Source organism: Gouania willdenowi, chromosome 5, assembly GCF_900634775.1.
Source record: "Gouania willdenowi chromosome 5, fGouWil2.1, whole genome shotgun sequence".
NCBI classification, from domain to species: domain Eukaryota; kingdom Metazoa; phylum Chordata; class Actinopteri; order Blenniiformes; family Gobiesocidae; genus Gouania; species Gouania willdenowi.
Window position 1 is genome coordinate 40,870,835 of NC_041048.1, and position 23,438 is coordinate 40,894,272.

Genomic DNA, 23,438 nt, shown 5'->3' on the forward strand with positions numbered 1-23,438 from the left:
GTGGCTTAGATTTAAAGAAACAACATTTATGGATATCGTATTTACCTAACAAAACAATATTATTCACATCAAAATTAATCATCTTATAATTAACAAACAAGCCAAATTTCACATTGGATACAGTGAACGTATTAAATTGAATCCCTTTAAATAGAAAACAATTATGAACATCGCTCCAAGAACTCTGCACTATGTCACACAAAAAGAAAAGATCATCCTCAGTCCCGACTTTACAAAATACACAGTAACAAACATCCAAATGAAATATGTACTTTTGTAGATTAAACATTAATTATCTTAAGCTGAATTTATTTCACTTTGGGCAAAACTGAACAAACTACGTATTTGCATCTCATCGTCTCCCTTTCGTCCATTTTTAAATATTTGAGGATCTTTTTGGCAGAGTGTGACTACAGTAGTGAACTCTTCTTCCTGAACGCGCACACAGGAAGTTCCTCCAGTGTCGGGAGCGAGCGAAGTGACGTCATTGTCTTGCCGCGCAGTGATGATGGCGGTGTGTGAACGCGCAGCAAAAGTAATGGCTGCTCTGGATCGGCGGGTGCCTAGCCTCGATGACTTCGTGGGCCAAAGCTGGACTAGCTGGGCCGACTGGGCCACTGTGGCTCCAGCAGACGGTAAGGGGGACCCCCCGTGGCCACACGCCCAGCGCCGGGCTCTTTCATCACAAACACCGGGCTTTAATTCGGTGGAAACGGAGGACGGAGCTAACCGTGTTACCCAAACAAAGACCCTACCGGGTCCTAGCGCTGGGTGGGTAACAGGTTGCCTTCTCCGCTGCTCTCTCGGTACACACTGTCTTTAACATATAAACTGGGACTTTATTCCAACACCGGTTTGTTAACGTGTTTTTGGGGTCAGAGGCTCCGCCGGCGGCTGCCAGCGACGACCCGAGTTCTCCTTCCCCCGGTGTGAGGGGAGGCAGCCGGGCGGCGATGGTACCGTAGCGGAAGCAGGTTAGAGAGGCTGATTGGATGAGTTACTTCTTACCGTAAAGAGCTAAAGAGCTAAGCTATCAGGCTAACTGAGCTGTAGACCGGCTCTTTAAAGACCAAGCACCGGTGCAGCGGGAGGCGGGGATAGAGCAGCGGTGAGCGGCGTGATGCTGCTCCTGGTCCGGCCTGTGGACTCACACCTCCATAGCTGCCATACATCCTCAATTTAGCCTCTTTTTATTCTCCACACATCCTCCATACAGCTGTCATACATCCTCAGTTTATCCTCCATACATCATCTCTCTCTCACCCTTGATCCTAGACCTGATCACTTTCACACAAAGCTTACAGCTGACCTGTCACTCTGTTGGTTGTGTCTTTACTTTATGACATGCTGATGCATCTGATGTTCCAGGGTCAGATGTGGACGACTACAGTAAGAATGGAAAGAAGGCTGCAGAGGCCATGTCGCTCAGTAAAGAAGGTGAGTGTGTGCACGTGGAGCACAACCACAGCTGCTCACCATCAACACTGACCAATGACGGTCCGTGCTGTGGGTCCATGTTTGTGGGTTGGGTTTCCATGAATCTGACGATACAATTTGCATGTCACAATTCTATATATATCGATACTAAGCACTACGATATGCATCGCCATATCAATAATTACAAGTTTAACCTTTACATGAGGTATGAAATACCAGAGTTCTCACCAGGAATTTTTCACAGCGTAGAGGGATCGCAAGGTGTGGGAACAAATTCAGATTTTTTTTGTCTTTGTTTTAATAATAAATCAATACTCAAACACTGTATAAACAATCATTAATTTCATATTTTTCTACTGTTTTATTTAGTTGAACTGTCAAATTACATCTTTCAAAAAAGTTTAACTTTAGTTTCTGCAACAGAATCTGATTCTGTTAAGTTCTTAAATTCTTTAAAAAGTAACCACATATGAAAATAAAGTGCAATCAACTTCCAGCTAAAATACATTGAGTCGTGAGGTAGTTTAACAAAGGCTGATGGTGCGTTCACTGACATCTAGTGACCTAGAGTTTATGTGTTGGCAGCATTGAATGTTTTGTTTTTTCATTAACAAACAAAAATTAATTTGGACATTTTTCAGATCGATACGATAATCACGTGGTGAAATATCGGCATATATCACTGAATCGAGTTTTTTTCTTACACCTTTATTATTAACCAGTGGGTTACGTACAGTTAACCTTAAACATAAGAACATTCTAAAACTACAATAGATTTTAGAAGCAGACCCCCCCCATACACACACACACACACACACACGCACACACCCACACACACACACACACACACACACACACACACACACACACACACACACACACTCTTCTTACTGCATGCTGATGCGTGACTATCTCCTGCTCTCTCCTTCCTCTTCCACTGCAGACATGTCCATCTTCGGCCTCTACCCCGGCCATGATGACTTCTACCTGGTCGTCTGTAGCCACTGTGGTCAGGTGGTGAAGCCTCAGGCGTTTGAGAAGCACTGTGAGCGCCGCCATGGGCCCCTGGCCAAGCTGTACGCACGGCTACGCTCCTCGGCGTCGGCCCCTCAGCCCCAGCAGAGATCGGCCCCTCAGCCTCAATCCCAGCAGAGATCGGCCCCTCAGCTCCAGCAGAAATCAGCCCCCCAGCCCCAACTCCAGCAGAGATCGGCCCCCCAGCCCCAACTCCAGCAGAGATCGGCCCCCCAGCCCCAACTCCAGCAGAGATCGGCCCCCCAGCCCCAACTCCAGCAGAGATCGGCCCCCCAGACTCAACCCCAGCAGAGATCAACCCCCCAGCCTCAACCCCAGCCCCAGCAGAGATCGGCCCCCCAGCCCCAGCAGAGATCGGCCTCTCATCCCCATCCCCAGCAAAGATCGGCCACCCAGCCCCAGCAAAGATCGGCCCCCCAGCCCCAACTCCAGCAGAGATCGGCCCCTCAGCCCCAGCAGAGATCAGCCCCACAACCACATCCCCAGCCAAGATTGGCCCCCCAGCCTCAAACCCAGCCCCAGCAGAGATCCCACCACGGCCACTCTCCCTCTCACGGGACCACCACGTCGTCCTCCTCCATGTGGGAGACGTGTCGAGGTCAGGGGGCCACACAGACCAGAACCACTCCATCCTCCCCCTCCACCCCTCCCCAGCACAGACACTCTAAGAACTCCAAGGATGGGATACGGTACATGAAACGTGTTTACTTTACGTTCCTCTGTGACACTTTGTCTGAAGCTGTTTTCTTTGTTCTAGACCCTCCAACCAGGAGAAGTCATCCAATAGCAGCCTCTCAGAGATGGGGGTGTTTAAACCGCCGCCTCCCCTGGAGCCTCCAATAAGTTCCCCACCTCCATCACTCAGAGACCCCCCGTGGCCTCACGGAGGAACGCCGCCGGGACGAAACTCACCCGCAGACAGCAGGAACCTGCCTCAGAGAAAGGAATCCACATCACCCTCCGCCATGTCAGCCCACCGGGTCCCCAGGCCCTACAACAAGATGGCATCCAGTGAGTACAGGGGGAGATGGTTTGGGTCGTCTATGGGAGAGTTTTGCTTTTTCCAGGAGAACCAAATTATAAACTGACCAACACAACATCAAGTATTTGTTAGAAAATCATTTCAAATCATATAATCGTTGTCTCCAAACATCCACAGAAGACGATCAGTGTTTGTATGACGATGCGGACCCATTAATGCTGTTAGTATCCCTTTTAGAAGCAGCTTAACAACGTAATTGGACATTGGTAACTGGCGGCTCGGGAGCCACAGTCTAATTTTGTGTGGCCCCCAAATTAAATGCACAAAATGTCTCCAGACATGCACAAAATGACAGAAAGAAAATACACAAGAGACAACAAATATGCACAAATTACTCCAAAAACACAAAGAATGATATACAAATGATATGAAAATACACAAAGCTCCAGCAAAAAAACACAAAATGACCACAAAAATAAAAAAAAACACTAACAAAAATAGAGAAAATTACCACAAAAATACAAAAAATGACACAAATAAAGAAATAAAAAAACAGAAATGCACCAAACAACAGCAAATATAGCCGCAAGCAGTGATAAACAGCCCTCGCCTTCATTGCACCTCCTTCGCCGCACCGCCTTCCCCAAATTGCACCGCCTTCCCCAAATTGCACCGCCTTCAGCAATCTGCGCCACTTCTGCCGTGCCACTTCTGCCGTGCCACTTTTGCCGTGCCACTTTTGCCGTGCCACTTTTGCCGTGTTTTACTGTTGAGATACAATCTTGATTTTTGCATACATCCAAGAACATTGCTGAAGTTGTGATGGAAGTCATTAAGAATATAGCTATCATATTTTGGTCAAGAAGAAGATGACATTTGCCTTTAGACTCGCTCCGATAACACGACCTTGGCTACAGCTGGCTACAGCTACAGCTGAACAGCCTGAAAAATTGGGCCCAAGACAAAAAGAAAAATGGTTAAGAAACTGCATGGAGGCCCTCCAGAACCTGATCCGGGTTTGGAAGAGGTCATGGAGATGATACGCAAGGGTCTACAAAACCTCAAAGACAGTCTATCTGCCGAGATAAAGTCGTTGGAAAAGACGCTGGAAAAATCACTGGAAAACCTTCAAAGTGAAGCAAAGGTACTGAAACAAGAGAATGAGAGGAATGCTGAAGAGATAAAACTGTTGAACACGAGGGTTGAAGAGCTGGAACAAAAGGAAAAAGAGAAAGATGTCATCATCACAGGCCTAAAGATAATACCCAGGAGTTACGCGAGTGACAAAGAAGCAAAATCGGTTGAACAACAGGTCATTGACTACTTGGAGTCGAAGGACATTGTCCTGAACCCTGACAACATCAACTCCTGCCATCTCCTGCCAAAGAGAAATGATAACAGAGCTGTAAAAATCACCTTCACGAATGTGAAATTTAAAGGAGAACTACTGAAGCAAGGCAAAAAACTGAAGGAAACGAAGGTATTTATTAATGAAAACTTGACAAAACGAAACGCATGCATTGCGTGGAAGACACGCCAAATAAAAAAAGGAGGAAAGATTCTAAAGACGTGGACAAGAAACTGCAGGATTTATATCACACCACTGAAGAAGAAAACGGAAAACCAATATTCATCAAAACGATGGAAGACTTGGGAAAGTACGAATGATCCACCTAAACAACATTACTGATGGTAATTTCGGACATGGACCCAAATCTATATTAACACTGGAAACAAGACTCAGACTGTGATTATTTTACTGACACTGAATTCAATGTGGAAACCAAGAGTAAAAAAGGTCTGTCACTTATTCATTTCAATTGCTAGGTGGTGGGGTGATTAAGGATTACATTACTACCGTGCTTATGAACTAAGACATAGTAATGTGTTTATACAAGAAAAGGTTAAATCTAACAGTAGAAAATACAACACTGCCAATAGAACTAACAGCTGGAATAACCTTGATGTAGAGACAAAACAAGCTGCAAACTTGTGTGTCCAAAAGAGACATTCCCGAGTGGTGACGTCATGGATGGAAAGGGAAAAACCTTTTGAACAACTTCGAAAGAAAATGAACTTTTCTTGAACTGGAGGAATGCAAACAACGTCTGGCAGGAAACAAGGCAGACACAAACAACGATAGAGAGGAGGAGGAATAATAAAAATAAAAGACAACACTGACTACAGATGAGAATAAATCCTACACAAAAAAGGACTGTTCAGAACAACCTAAGAATGTTTGACCAGAGAGACAAGCTTTGATGTAAATTTTTGGTGTACAAAACAGGGGACGGGACCTAGATAAGCAAACTGCTTCTCTCGCCTCCTTTTTCGGCATGTACAAAAAAAAAAAAATGTAAATAAAAGTGAATGTAACCATGTCGGAAATAAACTGAATAAATAAAAATAAAATAACACTATCATCCAATCATTATTTTTTCAGTTGCGTTACAATTCGGCCCAAACCCACTACACTGAAGCCCTTTACAAACAACATATATGTACAAACATGCACCCAAGTCCGCAAGTCTTCATTTAGTACAAATATTCATAATATGTATAATTTTCTGTAGTTTTGCTTCATCCTCTGCATCTAACACAATATCATTGGTGTACAATAATATGCAGAGAATATAATCATCCATAGTTAAACCCAAATTGGCATTATGAATTTCTTGAGCGATGATCTCCAGCAACTTAGAGCCCTGTCAGTGAAACGCCCTAGGAGGAGTGTGTTAAAATAGGACATTTGTCCCATATTAAATTCTCTTCATTCTGTAGGGGACGCTAACGCGCCAATGTCTGTTTCTCCACATTGAGCTGGTTTAGGGCCGAGAGTTTAACAACTGAGTCACATTTGACACAAATCGGAGTTTGCATGTACAAAAAATGAGTATTTTGTAATTAATGGCCAAAATTCACGGCTCCGCCCTGCAAACACAGTAAAAGTTATCAAAAATCCATGGATAATTTTAGGTGTCCCACTTCTCTAGATGATCTCCAGCGATTTTGAACCCCGTCACCCTAGGAGAAATGCGTTAAAATACAACGTGAAAGAAAATAGCAATTTTGCAATTTTCAGATGAAGATTCTGGACATCCTGTATGTTTTTTGGCGTGGCCGTAATAATATTTTGTACTTGTCTTGTCATGTCTACTTCTGTGTAAATTTTCATGATTTTACGATGACTACATTTTTTTTGCAATTGAAATAGCTAGAAATTAGAGAAGCTCGTGGCGTTCGCATAGGCTCCGCCCCTTCCCTCGTAGTGTGGCCACTACGAGAGCAAGAGGCCCTTCGCCATCTCGTGGCGCTTGGGCCTAATAATCCACAAAATGCCTCTTATAATACACTAAGTTGAAGCTCATGAAAAATAACATAAAATCATTCAGCAAAATTGATAAAAACTCAGATTTACCACATAAAAACAGGCAAACCCTTTGTTGATTCCTGTGTTAATGCTCTGATTGGTCATGATTTTAAATGCTGACATGAATGTTGATCATGTGACCTCACTTTTTTGTGGCGCGTTTCTGAACTACAGGAACAGACAAAGCTCCTGTAAATCAACATTCAATATAAATATAAGTCATTCTTAATGTGCAGAGTGATGGTTGTGTTGACGTTGGAGTAGATTTCAGACACGTTGCATTGTGTGAAACTGTTCCTTCACTTAATATGATTGTGTGCGTGTGCGTGTGCGTGTGTGTTTGTGTTTTCTCAGAGCGTGAATGTGACCTGGACAAACACTGCGGCGTGCTCGACCCTGACAGGAAGAAAGTTTGCACTCGTCTCCTGACCTGTAATGTAAGTCGCACACATGATGTTTTCTTTCTGCAGCTCGTGATCTTTCTCAAGTTTTCTTTCTCTCTCTCTTTGTCTCACTGGTTTTCTATGTCTGGATTCTATGACTTTATTAAAGCCACTTGAATTACTCTTAATCAACTTGATTACAATTATTTGGTGACAAATATAAATTGAGGTTTTGACAGTTATTTTACAACTAGGGATGTAACAATTCACTCAACTCCTGATACGATTCGATTCACGACACTGGGCTCACAATATGATTCTCTCACGATTTATTTTACAAAATGGGACTGTAGACAAATGATGAAAAATATTCCTTTATTTTATTTGGGAAAAAAACTAGAAAATACTATACTATTTTCCTTTTATTTTTCATTGTCAAAATAATCCCTTGATAAACTATTCAAAACAATGCACTTTAACTAAAAATAAATCTTGAATGAAATAACTAAAGGAATAATACAAATGAAGAAGAAGCCTATTAATTTAAATTCTGGTTCTATAGTAAACAATGCAAAACTGCATAATAGTTCTTTTTCTTTTTAAAAGTGCAACTGAAAATGTATTTTGTGCCTTAACAATTGGAATTAAAAAAAAAAAGACTCATTGCACTGTATTTCCGTCAGATATTTGTTTGGACCAGCAGAGGGCGCTGGTAACCCAGTAGTCGGTTGGCATGCAGCTATTCTTGCAGTGAAGAAGAGATGCTATGAGGTAGCAGACAGAGCTAATAGAAAAACGTGACTTTTACAGATATTCGCGTAATATTACAGATATTCTTTCGGTGCTAAAGGGGTAAGGAATCATTTATGAACATGTTTAAGAGTAGAAGGCGGCCAGAAAGAAAGTAGTAGAAGATTCCGCCCGCCACCTACGCTTCTGGACAAGAGAAGGATAAATATATAGCACCCTCTGCTGTTTAAAAAAAGTACTGCGATTCAATTTTCAGAGCATCGATGTGAACCATGATACCTATGAATCGATTTTTAACTGCCTTATGATTAATCGTTACATCCCTATTTACAACACATAATATGGTAGATTGACTGTAAGCTGAATCATTTCATAGGTTACCTTTGCCAATGCGTTTGTGTTTTAGCCTGCGTTATTATTTAGTTATTTATTTATTTGTCTGTGAACAGTCCAATTGATAATCGGATTTTGTTGAAATTTTCAGGAAACATCAACAATGGTATAAAGAACAAGTGATCGGATTTTGGGAATGATCAGGGTCATTATATTGACTGGATCAGTTTGAAAAAAATTGATAAATCCCTATGTTCAGCTCTTTAAGTTGGTTCAACACCACCTCCTGCTGGTGACTTTTCATATTACATGCTCTCGTCATAAGTTTTGTTTCGATGCACTTCCACTTTTAAAGTGTGAATGATCAATTATCTTATTACTGCGATCAGGATCATTGATCCAGATTACTTGGCAAAGGTTTGTGTTCTGATCATTTCTGTTAAAGGGATCCTCGACTTTGTCCAAAAATCTTTGAAATGTACTTAGTAGATCTATGTTTAACAAAAAAAATGGGACGACTTTGCAGTTTTAGAGCCTGTGTTCCTCTATCTTGAAATCACGTGATTGATGATGTCACAGGGCCCAACTGCCTGTAAAAATTAGGGATGTCCCGATCAGGTTTTTTGTCCCTGAGTCCGAGTCCTTTGATTTTGAGAATTAGCTGATACCGAGTCCTGATTTGATACTTCTATAATAAATTAAAAAGATAAAGAGCAAAAAACAGATCCAGGATGTCCCTTATTTATTTTATTCACCTTATTTTAACATTCAAACCTAAAAAGAACACTTCTGTGACGTAGCTTGATCAATCAAGCAATACATTAAAAAAAAAACTTACTTTAGACTTTAGTGCAAGATTAAATAATATTAAATACAAATGTGTAATATAAAAATGAATAGTGCCTCATCTTAAAATACCCAACAGGCATGTTAACAAATAAGAAAATTAAAGTGTCACAGTGCTGTAAAGTAAGGCCAGTAATGTGCTTTTAGGAACTGCTCTCTTAATGTTTACTCTCCTCATTTAGTTTCACAGATTGAAATGTATGTGTTTCTTGTTGAAAAGTATGACAACTTCATTTTGTTAAGAAAAAAGGTCCGCACAACTGCGTGGTTAGCTCACAATTTTAATTTTAATTTTACACCAAAAACGTGACGTTTCGGTCTGACCGCCCTTCATCAGACAAGGTGATGAAGTGTACACACACACTAGCATCAGGCTAGTTAGCAAAGAGGCTAACGATATGTTTGGTCTCTTCCAAACAGAACAAATGTTGTAGTGATTTACCTGATGTTGAACTCCTTTATTCACCAACGTCTGAGAACTTGTCTAACTTTCCACCTCCGCTCTGCATCCAACTTGTTCTGATGACCAAACAACAGACATGGCTCCTCCTCTTTTTGACACAACTTCTTCTGTCATCATGCTCTACTAGTTCTGGAGCTTCAGAGCTTTCTTATCCATTTACACTGTAACCATGGTAACCAGAGCGCTACTGTTTACCATCACAGTGCAACATTCGGTCTGACGCGGCGCAGTGTAGCGTTCCGAGCGTTGTGTAATCAATATACCGGTACGGCTGTATATTAAATATGTATATCATAACGGTATTTAGTATAAACTGGTATACCGCCCGCCTCTATAATGATATTAAAAATACATATATATCCGAGTCCTGATCGGGAAATAACGTCCAATTCCGATCGAGTCTGAAACTACGTGATCGGGCCCGATTGGGATCATTTAGCAGCTTTTTAGATCATTTAGCAGATTTTTCAGTCAAAATAACAACTTGTGCTGCTTTTGTTTGATCTAAAACAACCAGGAAAAGTTAAAGATGTCGATGTAAACTCCTTTTGTTTACTGAAAATTTTGATCCCTATTTTACCGCGGTATACAGTATTACCGTGACTAATTAAAAAATATGGCGTAAGGCTCAGGGTGCGTTCACACACAGACTGTCTGTCTGTGGAGTTGAGTGACAGGAGAGAGAGAAGACTGATCGCTTCTTTTCCTTCTTCTCTAGCCGTTTACAGCACTTATCATATCACCGCTTTTACGGTTTAAATGATCAACTTACTAAGGAACTAAAGGATGAGTTCACTCAGAATGTAGGCTTATTCAAGGAGTTAACAGCTTTAATTTTCTACCGGTAAGTTGAGGAAGCCTCCGCTGCAGCCATCTCACTATAGCGGGAAGGAAGGGATTTGTTGCTTGAAAAGTTCACATTTTTTAAACTTTGAGCAAGGTCGCGCTTGACCTAGTCGCTCAAATTATGCAAGTCACGTCGCTTGAAGGGAGATAACTTGAGGTCACGTCATTGCTTCAGCTCGCCTTCGCGCTCTCACTTAACGACAACCCATTCAACACATAAGTGCTCTTTGACATAGAATTATGTTTAGGCATTAAATAAATCATATTTAATCCTCCTCTTCTGTATAAATGCATTGCAAGTATTGAAAGTGATACCGTTGCTATTTTTATGACCCTGTGGTATACAGTATTACTGTATTACCGTCCATGCCTATTAGAGAGTAATCACAGACTGTTGAAGAACTACCACCCAAAAGGACTTCTGTTCTCAGGGTTTGTGTGTCTTCAACAGTCTGTGATTTGCTCTCTAACTCCAGCCACCAGTGTCAGCGCACTGTTTAAGGGAGAGTAAAGGTCCCTTAGGAGAGCTCTTCTTCTCTGCTTCATTGTCTACTACCAAACCTCAGAGTTGGAACTGTTGTCCGTTGCGGTCACAGATTTTTTTCATTCTTTTTCTGTAAACAAAAGAGGTTTACATCGACATCTTTCACTTTTTCTGATTTTTTTAGAGCAACAAAAAGCAGCACAAGTTGTCATTTTGACTGAAGAAGCTGCTAAATGATCTAAAAATCAGGCTGAATGTTTCACTCCAATAGAAAACAATGGTATGTTTACAGGCAGTGGGGCCGTGTGACATCATCAATCATACGATTTCAAGATGGAGGAACACAGGCTCTAAAACAAGTTAAAAACAAATATGGTGCATAATGTGTTTTCGTGAAATCGTTTAGAACACTATTTCCAAATCTAGTTCAATTTTTAAAAGTTAATAAAACAAAAATGGTGAATAATAATGTATTTTGCTAGACATAGATCTACATTTCTGAGATTTTAGACCAAACTTGTTGAGGATCCCTTTAATGAATTAAGTGTTCACATTTCTTTAATGCGTCTACTGATTTGTTTTCCTTTGGTCTTGGAATCACAAAGATGGGAATAAAATAAATATTTGTTTGTGAAACCACTGTATCTCTTGTTAACTGTGTTCTTCTTCTTCTGTGGTGTTTAGATCCACTCCATCCACCAGCGTAGGAAGGTCGTCGGCCGCAGTAGGAACTTCGATCAGCTCGTTGCAGAACTTAAAACCAGGGTTCGGGAGAAGGGGATCCAAGCCCTGGATGGAGGGCCTCCTGTTGGACGTTCCCCCAGCCCTGAGGCCCCCCGGGAGCAGGCTGGGGCCCCCCACTGTAGGAAACCACTGGCCAGCCTTCCTGCTTTCAGGTGTGATTCACTTCTCTTCTAAATACTGAATCTGCAGCAATTCCACAAGCTGTGACATTTTGACAGATTTTAGAGGAGAGTTCAGCCTTTCCTTTGTTTTTAATGTTTGTTTTTTTTCCTCAGTCGGTCCACGGCTCCTTCAGAGAGCGTCTCAGACGAGGAGAATCAGAGTAAAGAGGAAGCCAGTCCACGAGCTCCTTCACCCATCACCCACGGGAGAATCTCTAGTGATGAAAGCGACGCAGAGGGACCAGAGGAGCCTGCAGACTACTCCGTCTCCTCCTCACATCCCAGACCAGCAGCGGTGAGAAATTCCTCATCGGCTTTTTCTCTTTCCAACACAGTTAGAAAACTATTTGCTTGTTTTTCTCACGCCTGCAACATTCGTAGAGTCTCAGATTTTCCCTTTCAGAGTTTCTTCATTTACATTTAGTTTCTGTTTCATCAGATTTCATTACTGACTATTAAATGTCTCTTAATCGTGCCCGACATGTTTAATCCAGGTAGTAGAGGTATCTATTGGTAGTATTTTAGTTTTTCTCAGCTGTAGAAGTTTGCTGATAGCATGCGCTGAAATAAGGCACTATTTTCCCTTTCAAAATGTCCCTAATTCCATTTCAGGGTTTATCCATTTCCTGACATATCTGTGTCGCTTTACACTTTTTGCTTTCCTGAAATCATACCAAACATGATTAAAAAAAAAAGGGTTAATAGTCAACGACTTTTATTATTTTAGATGCTTCAGATTATTTATGTACATAACCCACATTGCTGTTTAACAGGAAAATCCAATATAAATGTGGGATTTGGTCCCAAAACATTATTTGTTCAACCTTTAATTTCCTCCACTGTCACATTTTGCACAAACTCCTCCTCATCTTTTAACTGGAGATACTTCTGCTCTGACGTGTCACCAGGTAAACTGATCACCAGTTCAGCTAATACACCATCTGATGAAGCTCTGCATTCATTTTCAGTCACAGGATAATATGATCACTAGAAGAACCGGAACACATAGCACTACAATTTAAATGGTTTTACAGGTGGAATTAGACATATACTTTGTAAACATTCAAACACTTGTTTTCTGGTGGGGAAAAAACAAGTAAATGCATGTGATGGTGTATTCCGTGTCTTATTGCAATTCCTGCTTGATAATTATATTTAAAATTAAACAGTATCGCTTTTATCGTTTCAGGAAGTGAATTGTGTAATTCCCTTTACATGAATTCTTTTCATTATCATTATCAAGTTATTCTGTCTTTCTTTGGAAAGTTCGTAAGATAAAGAGGATTTCAGTAGCTTTTTTGTGCAAATGAAGTCATGCATACGGTCTGAGACGAGGAGGAGGTCGACAACGAATGATGCACGTGTAGATGCTAAGAATAAAAAGTTTAGAAACGCAGGGAAGGAGAATGTTTGTGTGGAAGATAGAAAAATAAACACGGATGGAAGCAGACAGATTGTTGGGCATCAACACACACACACACACACACACACACACACACACACACACAGAGCAGTAATTGAAGGCTTGTTTCTTTCCCGTAGGTGTGTTCCTTCGGCAGCCATGCGCTGAGTCATGGTATCTACACGTTTGACAGAAGACTTCACCACCTGAGGTCAGCCCTCAGCAGCATGTTGGAGCAGCACATCAGCGCCCACCTGTGGAAGTAAGAAGCACCTGCACACCTTTGTTTTTATTCTTGTAATGATCCGTGATCATATCAGTGCAGTAATAATAAAACACACACACACAGGTGTGGGAATGCATTGGGAATAATGTCACGCTGTGACACCGTATTGATCTTTCTAAGCAGATGTATTGATCTCTAAAATGTCTCAATTTCTGTTTTTTTTTTTTTTTTTTTGGGATAAAATCACAATTTTCTTAAAGTGCCTCCTTGACCTGTTTCATAGTTTAAATTGTTTTTTTTTTCTTTTAAATCAAATGTTCTTTTTAGATCCAGGGACTCTTTACAGGTGAAAAACATCAACTAAACACAATTTACTGCCATTTTTAGCCCTGAACGCTAAAGGGATGATCTGTTCAACTTCAATATTTAAGGTCTTTAAAGTGACTTTGAGTGATGCTGTGTCGCAACATCCAATCAAGTTTCTCCCCACATCACTACCCTGGTTGTCACGACATTGATAGATAGATACATATCTTTTTATTGTCATTGTACTAGTCATACAACGAAATTGTAGCAGCTTGGGAAAAAAATTGTATAACAATAAATATTTTAATAAATTAAAAGCACAAAAATATCAACTTAAGAAGAGATTAAAGGCATATATATCACTGAAGTTGCGTTTGGCGTGAACTAAGGCTGAACGATTAACCTTAATCTCATCGATATTAAGGTTTTCACTACTGCGATAACGTAACCGCTGATGTTGGAGTTTTTTTTCTGTCTTCATCATTTGAGTGATATGTATGTTCACCAATCAGAAATGCTGAGAACCGCCTTCCTGGGCTGCTGGCCAATCAGAGGTGGTTACAGGACACAGGCCTGTATGTGCTACAGCGGGTCTCTGAGTGCGCTAACAACTACACTAGGGTCTATAAAATCCATGTTAATGGAATCACGGAGTCGACCAATGAAAACGTAATCTACCGTTTGAAAGCGGAAATGGACAGAATGAGGTTTAAATGTCGTCACCAAGTTTTAGTCAGCATTAATCAGCTTCACCTGCTCAGAGCGTTTAAACATCTAATCAGAGCTACAGAACCATCGGTACCAGAGATTGTAGAGCCTGAAACATCATAGATTATTGATAACGTCTGATACTTTAAATTATTCTAGCTCCTAGTGGTGAAATAACACATTTATTTTAGTTTAAACATTATGGTCTGGAATTATGTCATCAGGATCATTTAAATGAGGTTAATTTAAATTAAGTTGCTCAAAACCTAATCAATAAACTTGATCAGATTCAGTAAACCATTGATCCCTGAGGGGGAAGATGGGTGATATTAATGCTGTTCTTATACATCTTTATATAACATGAATAATTAAAAAGGAACAGTCAGAATAATCCATGTCACTACAACTTATATATACATTTTATTGTACCTTACTCAGGTGTTTTGTTTAGTGTTATTCATCTCAGAAAGGCATTTGGCATGAAATTAAAGAGTTTGTGTCCCACCTGTCATACCTCTATTCCCCACCAGGGGGCACGCCACACGCTTTGAGAAGCACTGTTCGAAGGTGTCTTAAAGGTTGATTATCAATTTTAGTTCATCTCTTCAGCAGATTAAAAGGACGTGTAATGTTAGTGCTACATAATTTGATGACCATGATTTGTTAAACGTGACGAGCAGGATGAACTTGAGGAACTCTATCACAGGAGTTTCTAAGAATTCTTTGTTTTTCTTTCTTTCTTTAGGAAAATACCTCAAGCTGCAGACCTCCATCATCCTCCTCCTTCAACAAAGAACATCTTCTCCTCGTCTCACGCCTCCATTGCCTCAGCACCTTCCTCCTCCTCCTCTTCGCTACATTCCAGGATCCGTACAGGAAGTCACATCAGCTCGTCTGTAAAAACATCATCCGTCTCCTCCTGTGGTCGTTCTTTAGACAGAAATGCATCATCAGAGAATGCTAACGCTAACGCTGCTCACTCAGCGTCTCCCACTAAGTTCACCTCGGTGCGTCCGGCCAGCGCGGGGGGGCAATCTAAGAATCCCGTTGGTCGTCCCACCAAACAGATGCTGAGGCTGAGGGAGGAGGCGGTCACGGCTGCAACTCAGCGTAAACGTAAAGCCCCTGCCCAGGAGGGGGAGCACTCCGGCCCAGACAGGAACTGCATCCCCCCTCCCCCTGCTCCCCCCCTCCCTCACGCACAGACCAATGGCACCCTCTCCCCCAGCGGTAAACCCCGACACCCGCCCCCCTCCCTGGAGTCACACTCTCTGCCTAACAAGTCGCTCTGGACTTACAAACGAACACACCCCCCACTGGGACGCTCCTCCCCCCCTGAGTCGGCTGTTACCAACTCTCACAGCAGGGCGGGGGGCGGGGACTCAGGACTACACGGACCCAGCAGTGGGAGGGGCTTAGAACACCAGGGACTGCTAAAGAAACGTAAGGCTGGTGCTATGGAAGAACACTTGTCTTCATCCAAACTTTCGTCACACCGTACAGCCTCGACCTCCTCCTTGTCCTCGTCCTCTGGCTCGGGCTCAGGAAGCTCCTCCTCCCCACGCTCAAACTTTTACACCTGGAAGGACGGGAAAGGGGGGGGTCTAGCTGGAGGGGTGGAGAAGAGACTAGGCACGCCAAAGGTAGGTGTTTGTACGGAACGATCAAACGTTTAATCATTTAATCAGATAAAGACACAGTGTGAGCCTCACAGATCAATAGATCAGTGATCATTGTCTCGAAAAACTAAAGAAAAAATGTTAAAGGTTGTAAAATTGGTGTTCGAAACCTTAAACAAACTAAGAATATTCTCTGAACAAATTGAGCCCATTTTTCCATATTTTTACACTTTTTCTACAACTACACCAAACTTGTCATATTTTAACCTATTTTCATCACTTTTTATTGCCATATTTTTGCTCCTTTTAATGTATTTTTGCCATATGTTGACCCATTATTGTCACTTTTAACCTCTTTTTACCATATTTCATGCTTACATTTTGCCGATTTAACCATATTTACCATATGACTTACAGTGAAAACATCAGAAATGGGTTGGGAAGTGACAAGTTATCACTGTAAGAATGAATTAAAAACACTTCTATGGGATTCCACATCCCACAATGCAATGCACCAAACTTTTTCAACAATGTCAATGAGTGTTTACAGTGGAGATTAAAACAAACATTTGAACAGCAATTTCAACCTTTTACAATTTTTTTTTTCTTCTCTCAAGCAAATGATCTTTGATTTATGGATTTCAAACCAATATTGATGAGACACCCTAGCTGCTTTTAAGTGGAATTATTTAGTTTTTCTTCAAAAATCACTGACATCTTTCTAAAAACAAGTGTTTATTAAAGTAATTATTTTAAAATGTGATATTGATATAATTGGACTGACTCTCCTGAGGATTAGTGAACAGAAACATATGTTTTTCTAACATCTCTGACATATTTTTCCTAATGAATTAATTCCTCTTGAGTTGGTCATGTGTCCCGTAGATGTAACTTAACTTCTTTTGTGTGTGTGTGTGTGTGTGTGTGTGTGTGTGTGTGTGTGTGTGTGTGTGTGTGTGTGTGTGTGTGTGTGTGTGTGTGTGTGTGTGTGTGTGTGTGTGTGTGTGTGTGTGTGTGTGTGTGTGTGTGTGTGTGTGTGTGTGTGTGTGTGTGTGTGTGTGTGTGTGTGTGTGTGTGTGTGTGTGTGTGAGAGACTTAAAATGGAGTGAAAACAAATGACAATTTTAAAAATAATTTAAACATTAAAAACAGTTTTGGATAAAAGTTGATAAAATTGACTTGAGATCAGTGTGTGTCTTCAGACATCAAGGTGTTTTTCCTCTGAATGCGTTCTACATAAACATTAACCAACTTAGTTTGATGTGATAGTAAAATATTGAGAATATAGTGATAAAGATTTAGGGTCGAAAACCCAATATTTCATGTATTTTGGTCAATGACGTGACACTTAAATTATCTGTACTACTGCATTTTTTTGAGTTAAAAGAGATTTAAATGCATAAAAAATCACCCTAAAAACAAAAACTGAAGGTCTTTAGTCATATTTTAGCCATTTTCAGTTTTTATTCCTAACGCATGGATTTTTATATTTATATATATATAATTATATATAATTTTTTTCATTTTTTTTGTTTTAGCTTTTTTATTTAAGATTTTTTTATTTTAGATATCTTAATTAAGATTTTTTTAATTTTAATCTTTTTATATTTTTTAATTCAAATTTTTTTTTTAAATTAAAAAATATTTATTAATTATTAAAATATTTAATTATTATTTTTTAATTTTCCATTTTTCAATTATTATTTATTGCATTTTTGAAATTGTTTTTTCATTTAGACCATGTAAAGTTCTATATATATAAAAATGTTTAATTGATATACTTTTTAAATTTCTTGAATTAAAATGTTCTTATTTTACATGTTTAAATTAATATATTTTTTTAAATTTTAGTAAAATTTTTTTAATATTTTTGTTTTACATTTTTAAATAAATATTTTTTATTAAAAATTCCTGAATTAAAATGTTTTGAATTTTTGATTACATTTTTTTTAATTTTAATTTTAAAATTAATTAAAAATATAATACATTAAGAAAGAAATACATGACTCAATCATAAAATCTCAAAATGACTCGAGCACTTTTGTTATGAAAAATGTAAAAAATATAAGTGAAAACGTGTTGTGATGAACACAGTTTCCTCCTGTTCTGTTTCTGACATTTTTATCATTAAAATAATAATTTTCTGACTTTGTTTCCACAGCCAAAACTTCACCACTGAGTGTCTGAGTCTGCCTTACAAACATCAGGATCTGCTGTGTGTGGGGTGTGTGTGTGTGTGTGTGTGTGTGTGTGTGGGGGTGTGTGTGTGTGTGTGTGTGTGTGTGTGTGTGTGTGTGTGTGTGTGTGTGTGTGTGTGTGTGTGTGTGTGTGTGTGTGTGTGTGTGTGTGTGTGTGTGTGTGTGTGTGTGTGGAGGGACTTCTGACAATTAAGGAAATACCTCAAAACCATCTGATTATGCTGCTAAATAAAAAAAAAAAGTCATTTTCAAATAGTCGACGTGGTCTGAGTTTCATTTCAACATTTTCTTGCTTTTAAAACTTTATTACAGGAAAAAATAAAGTGATTTTTCAATTATTCGTAGTCGTTGTTTGTGTGTTGGAATTATTTTGTGTATTTTTGCTCTTTCTTATTTTGGGGAATGTTTTAATGCGTTTAGCTTGAGGTGTGGAAGCTGAAACATGTTGAAGTGTTGGAATAACTGGAAAAAGCAGGAGTCAGAAAATGTTGGAAAAAGTGAATATTTGAAAATGTTCAAAAAGGTCAGAATATTGTCAGAAAGTTGATTTGGTGAAAAAAGCTGATAGAAATGGAAACAAGTGAAAGAAAAGCCACGATATCTTCACTATTATTAGTATTATTGTAATTATTACTATTGTTATTCCTATTATTACTTTGTTTGTCCTGCTTTATCTCCTCCCACAGTAACTATTTATTACTATTAATAATGCTGTTGCTCCTCCCACAGTAATTATAAATATTATCATTGTTATTGTTAATATTTATTATTAATGATTCATCCACCTGTAACTCTTCCCACAATAATTATTAATAGTATCGTTATTACTAATATTATTAATGCTCCATCCTGCTGTAGCTCCTCCCACAGTAATTATTATAAATATTGTCATTGTTAGTGTTAATATTAATAATGATCTGTCTACCTGTAACTCTTCCCACAGTAATTATATCATTAATAAGAATAATGCTCCGTCCTGCTGTAGCTCCTCCCTCATAGTAATTATTAATAGTATAATTATTACTATTTTTATTAATGCTCCATCCTGCTGTAGCTCCTCCCCCACAGTAATTATTATTGGTATTATTAATGCTCCGCCCACAGTAAATTATTTCCCGGTAAAAGCTTCTCTAGTCACGCCTTCAGAGCCAATCAGAGCGGCTCTCCGTGCGCGTGAGTGTAAAGCAGGAAGTACAGGTGAAGCACAGGTGAGGGAGTTTGTCGGTAGTTGTTATTGTTTGGGATTCGACCTCAGACCGTTTACAGACCGACTACAGACCGAGATCAGAGCTCCTTTTCTGGGCAGCGGAGGCTCTGATCGTCGGTATCCGGACACCGGAGCTCTGCCTGCGGCCTCAGAGCGACTCCTAGCGGGGGAGGAGGAACCTTCAGCTGGACTATACAACCATGACACTGGTGGCGGTGTGAAAGGTGCGGGATGCGGTCCGACGTAGAGTACAGCCCCGTGGGTCCTGGTCCTCGGGACCATCGTGTGTACGTGTGGTTGAGGAGAGCTGCGGTGCTGGGGGCTCATGTTACCGGTCTGGGTCTCACCGTCTTCTTCTCTGTGCTGTCCAGACCCGGGACCAGTGAGTAGATACCGCGATACTGGAATAACATCTTTTTATTTAGAACTCATCCAACCACATTTAATTTTAAAATATATCTGTGGAAAACACATATATATCATCTTTTTTTAAAACATAAATCTAAATATTTTCCTGTGCAACATGCATTACACATTATGCCTGCCAATAGAAAAGTTTCTTTCAAAATAAAAGAAGTCCAACATAAGAGACATTAAGTATTTATTTTTTAAGCAGCTGTCCTCGACCCACTTTTGGGTCCCGACCCACCATTTGAGAATAGCTGATCTACATCATATGTATGAAACTCAAAACATGAATCATTGTGTAAATAACCAAATAGATAATAAATAAATAGATAAATCTTAGCCCCTTTAATTACACTAATCCTTTGAAACTTCACAATATGTATATATTTCATCACATCAGTCATTTTAATCTGAAATTGTATTTTCATTGTGAATGGGGTTTTTGCTTTAATTTTGTGTAATGTTCTCCTTTTGTGTCTATATGTATAATTAATTAATTAAACACACTTAAACTGGGGTTAAAATGCAGTAAGGCATGAAAATGAGAAAAATTTGAAAAATACCCAAAATCAGAGGTAAGGCTATAGTAAGGCATAATAATGGAAAGCCTATCATAAGCGAGGTGATTCCAGTCTGGCTACGTGCGCGCTCTTATGACAGAAGAGGAGATTACAGCGTCAGACCAATTAGTTTTTTTTTAACCAAAATGATGAAGAAATTCACTGATTGTGATTATTTACTGTAGGAGGAGCTCTTTAACTCACTGGTGTGTGTGTGTGTGTTTCAGGTCTGTTTTCATGGCATCCCGTCTGCATGTCTGCTGCTGTAAGTCACAGGAAACCATGTTTTATTTTATTTACTGTTGGTTTGATTTTGTTAATCTCAATCAATATCTGATCAATAAGTCATTTGTTCACTGTTTTGTGTTTGTTAAATTGTGGCTTTTTGGAGTGATTGTGTGTATTTTTTTGTGTGTGTGTGTATTGTTTCTCGTTTTGTCTGTTTTTTGTTTTGTACATTGCTTTTAATCATTTGTTTATTGTTTTATCATTTTGTTTGTTGTTTTGTGTGTTCAGTATTTTTTAATGTTTTTTCCCAGTTTTGTGTAATTTATTGTAATTTTGATTATTTTATTTGTCTTTTTGTGTGTTTACTTTGGAAGCTGCACAAAAACACACACACACACACACAGTTGTTTGCTGCGTCTTGTGTTTAGCAGCTACGTAAATGTGCTTTTCCTGCTTCTGATGATGTCATAGAAGCAGATGTTTACTGTTCGTTCCATGTGATGGTGTGTGTGACTGATCTCTGAGTCGGACTGTGGGCGTGGCCTCTGTCCAAACTGAGCCTTTATTCCACTGTGAATAATTGATGGCGTCTTTTGTTACAGACACGCACGCACACATGCACACACATCTATAAAATTTACAGCAAACATCATCCACTCAGTCACACGTAACTCACTAATATTTATAGAGGGTTTTCACCAACGTCACGTTCTGGGCAGTGACCTGGATGTGCGGCCATGTTGGAGGCACTCGGAGGTAAACACTGCGATGGATAAACCACAAAAAAGATCCTGCAAATATATATATATATATATATATATATATATATATATATATATATTCTGCATGTCTTTGAAACTCCAAATGTTTTCACGGTCTAACTGATGGTACAGCCAAAAACACGGCAATAATTCACCATTTTCTCTCTAAATTCAGGATTTGCTCGTGTGCGTGCAGTTTGTATCTCCAATATGGCGACTCCCAGGATGATGACACGCTGTGAAAACCCTCTATGATTAGCTCTTATCTGTAAACGTCAGAAAGTTTTGAGTTGAGATTTTTTTTTTTTCTATAATTGTCGGCCTCACAAATAATAAATCAGAGATCATTTAATGTAAAAAAGTTGTAGAATGATGTCCACTGTAAACATTGTTTCATTGACGTTGTTGGAAAAGTTTGGTGCATTTGGTGTCGTGAGACCAGATGTCTTCAAGAGACTAAGAATATTTTCTTCACAATTTGAGCCCATTTTTACCGTTTTTCTGTAACTACACCAAACTCACCATATTTTAACATATTTTCATCACTTTTTCTTGCCATATTTTTGTTCCTTTTAATGTATTTTTACTACATTATTCCCATTTCTGACACTTCTACATCACATTTTAATGTCTTTTCTACACATTTGTTTCACTTTCCAGACATGTTCGTCACTTAGAAACAATTTCCACCACTTTTACACCTAATGTCACATATGTTGACCCATTATCGTCACTTTTAACCTCTTTCATCATATTTCATGCTAGGGGACTCCATATCCCACAATGCAATGCACCAAACTTCATCTTCCTCTTGTGTTAGCATTCTGTTAGCACTTCTAATGCTAAATCAGCTGTGAAATACATCATTTAATTTATTTCCTATCTATTGATTACTTTGTGTGGCTTCCTAATCAATGATTATATAGGTTTTAATATTTTTGGTGTGGGCGTCTGAGCCTTTTTTTCCTGTCAGTAAATCCTATAGATTCATATATTTTTAAACTGTAAAATGATCCTGAATATTTACTGACAGTAAAGTTGATATGAAACGTATTTGAATAATTATTAACTACGTATGTGTAAGACATCGAACATTTTTCATCAAATTTTCATGGGAATTACAATTACAAAGTAAATTATCTAAACTCAATTACAATTTAATTACGACTCAGCAACAGATTGTTTACTATTACACCATAATTGTAATTAATTATCAATTACGTGATTCCTGATTTAATTGAGCCCAAACTTTTCACATCTTTTTTTCTTTAATAAATGATTTTTTTATTTATTATCTGATAAAGGAAGTTGTAAGTGTATAAAATGCTGAGTCATGTGTGTTTGTCATGCAGTACTGCCTGTGCCTGACAGAGGGCGTCCTCCTGGTGTCCCCTGATGCTCCTCTGGTCTGTTTTAAGTCCCGTACTATGAAGCTGCTTCTCCACTGGTTCTTCCAGGCTCTGGTTCTCATCGCTGGTTCCACTGGGCTGTGCTTCATGGTGGCCAGTAAGAATGTGTCGGAGCACCCCCACCTGACCTCGTGGCACAGCGTGATGGGCGTGGCCACGCTGGCGGTCAACGTGCTGCAGGCGCTGTGCGGGGTTGGCGTGGCCTTCTCCACGCCGCTACGTCTGTCGGCGTCGCTGCCCAAACTCAAGCTGTACCACGCCACGTGTGGCCTGGTGCTGCACCTGCTGGCCACCGTCACCGTGACGACGGCCATGTTCTCAGACTGGTTCCAAGCTATAGTCAGGGGCCCCGTGTGGTGGCTCCTCCTCTTCCTGCCCCTGTTCCCCGGCCTGGTGGTGATGAATCAGATCACCAGCGCCTTCCTGTCCAGGAAGAGGACTAGCCTCTAGGGCAGATATAGGCAACTGGTGGCTCGGGGGCTACATGTGGTCCTCAGTAGGGATGTAACGATTCACTCAACTCCCAATACGATTCGATTCACAATACTGGGTTCACGATACGATTCTCTCAC

The 23,438-nt window shown here is 39.8% G+C and overlaps 2 protein-coding genes and 1 long non-coding RNA gene across 3 annotated transcripts in view; 2 read left to right on the plus strand and 1 right to left on the minus strand.

The window, feature by feature from the left end:
• The window catches only part of LOC114463752 (uncharacterized), a 22,831-nt gene extending 9,892 nt beyond the window's left edge, over nucleotides 1–12,939 (minus strand). Inside the window, exon 1 of the long non-coding RNA XR_003674117.1 lies at nucleotides 12,929–12,939. This is a non-coding gene — a long non-coding RNA (uncharacterized LOC114463752). The remainder of the gene's footprint in view (nucleotides 1–12,928) is intronic.
• atxn7l2a (ataxin 7-like 2a) lies at nucleotides 485–18,548 on the plus strand. The gene is made up of 10 exons (XM_028447524.1): nucleotides 485–635; nucleotides 1,369–1,437; nucleotides 2,381–3,161; nucleotides 3,230–3,483; nucleotides 7,179–7,261; nucleotides 11,614–11,825; nucleotides 11,949–12,129; nucleotides 13,377–13,498; nucleotides 15,222–16,119; nucleotides 18,257–18,548. The coding sequence occupies exons 1-10, from the start codon at nucleotides 506–508 to the stop codon at nucleotides 18,272–18,274; spliced, it is 2,748 nt and encodes a 915-aa protein (XP_028303325.1). The 5' UTR covers nucleotides 485–505; the 3' UTR covers nucleotides 18,275–18,548.
• Nucleotides 18,549–19,408: 860 nt separating this feature from the next.
• On the plus strand, nucleotides 19,409–23,438 carry cyb561d1 (cytochrome b561 family, member D1). Its single transcript, XM_028447528.1, has 3 exons — nucleotides 19,409–19,882; nucleotides 20,696–20,733; nucleotides 22,810–23,438. Exons 1-3 carry the CDS (start codon nucleotides 19,732–19,734, stop codon nucleotides 23,314–23,316), a joined length of 696 nt encoding a protein of 231 aa, XP_028303329.1. The 5' UTR covers nucleotides 19,409–19,731; the 3' UTR covers nucleotides 23,317–23,438.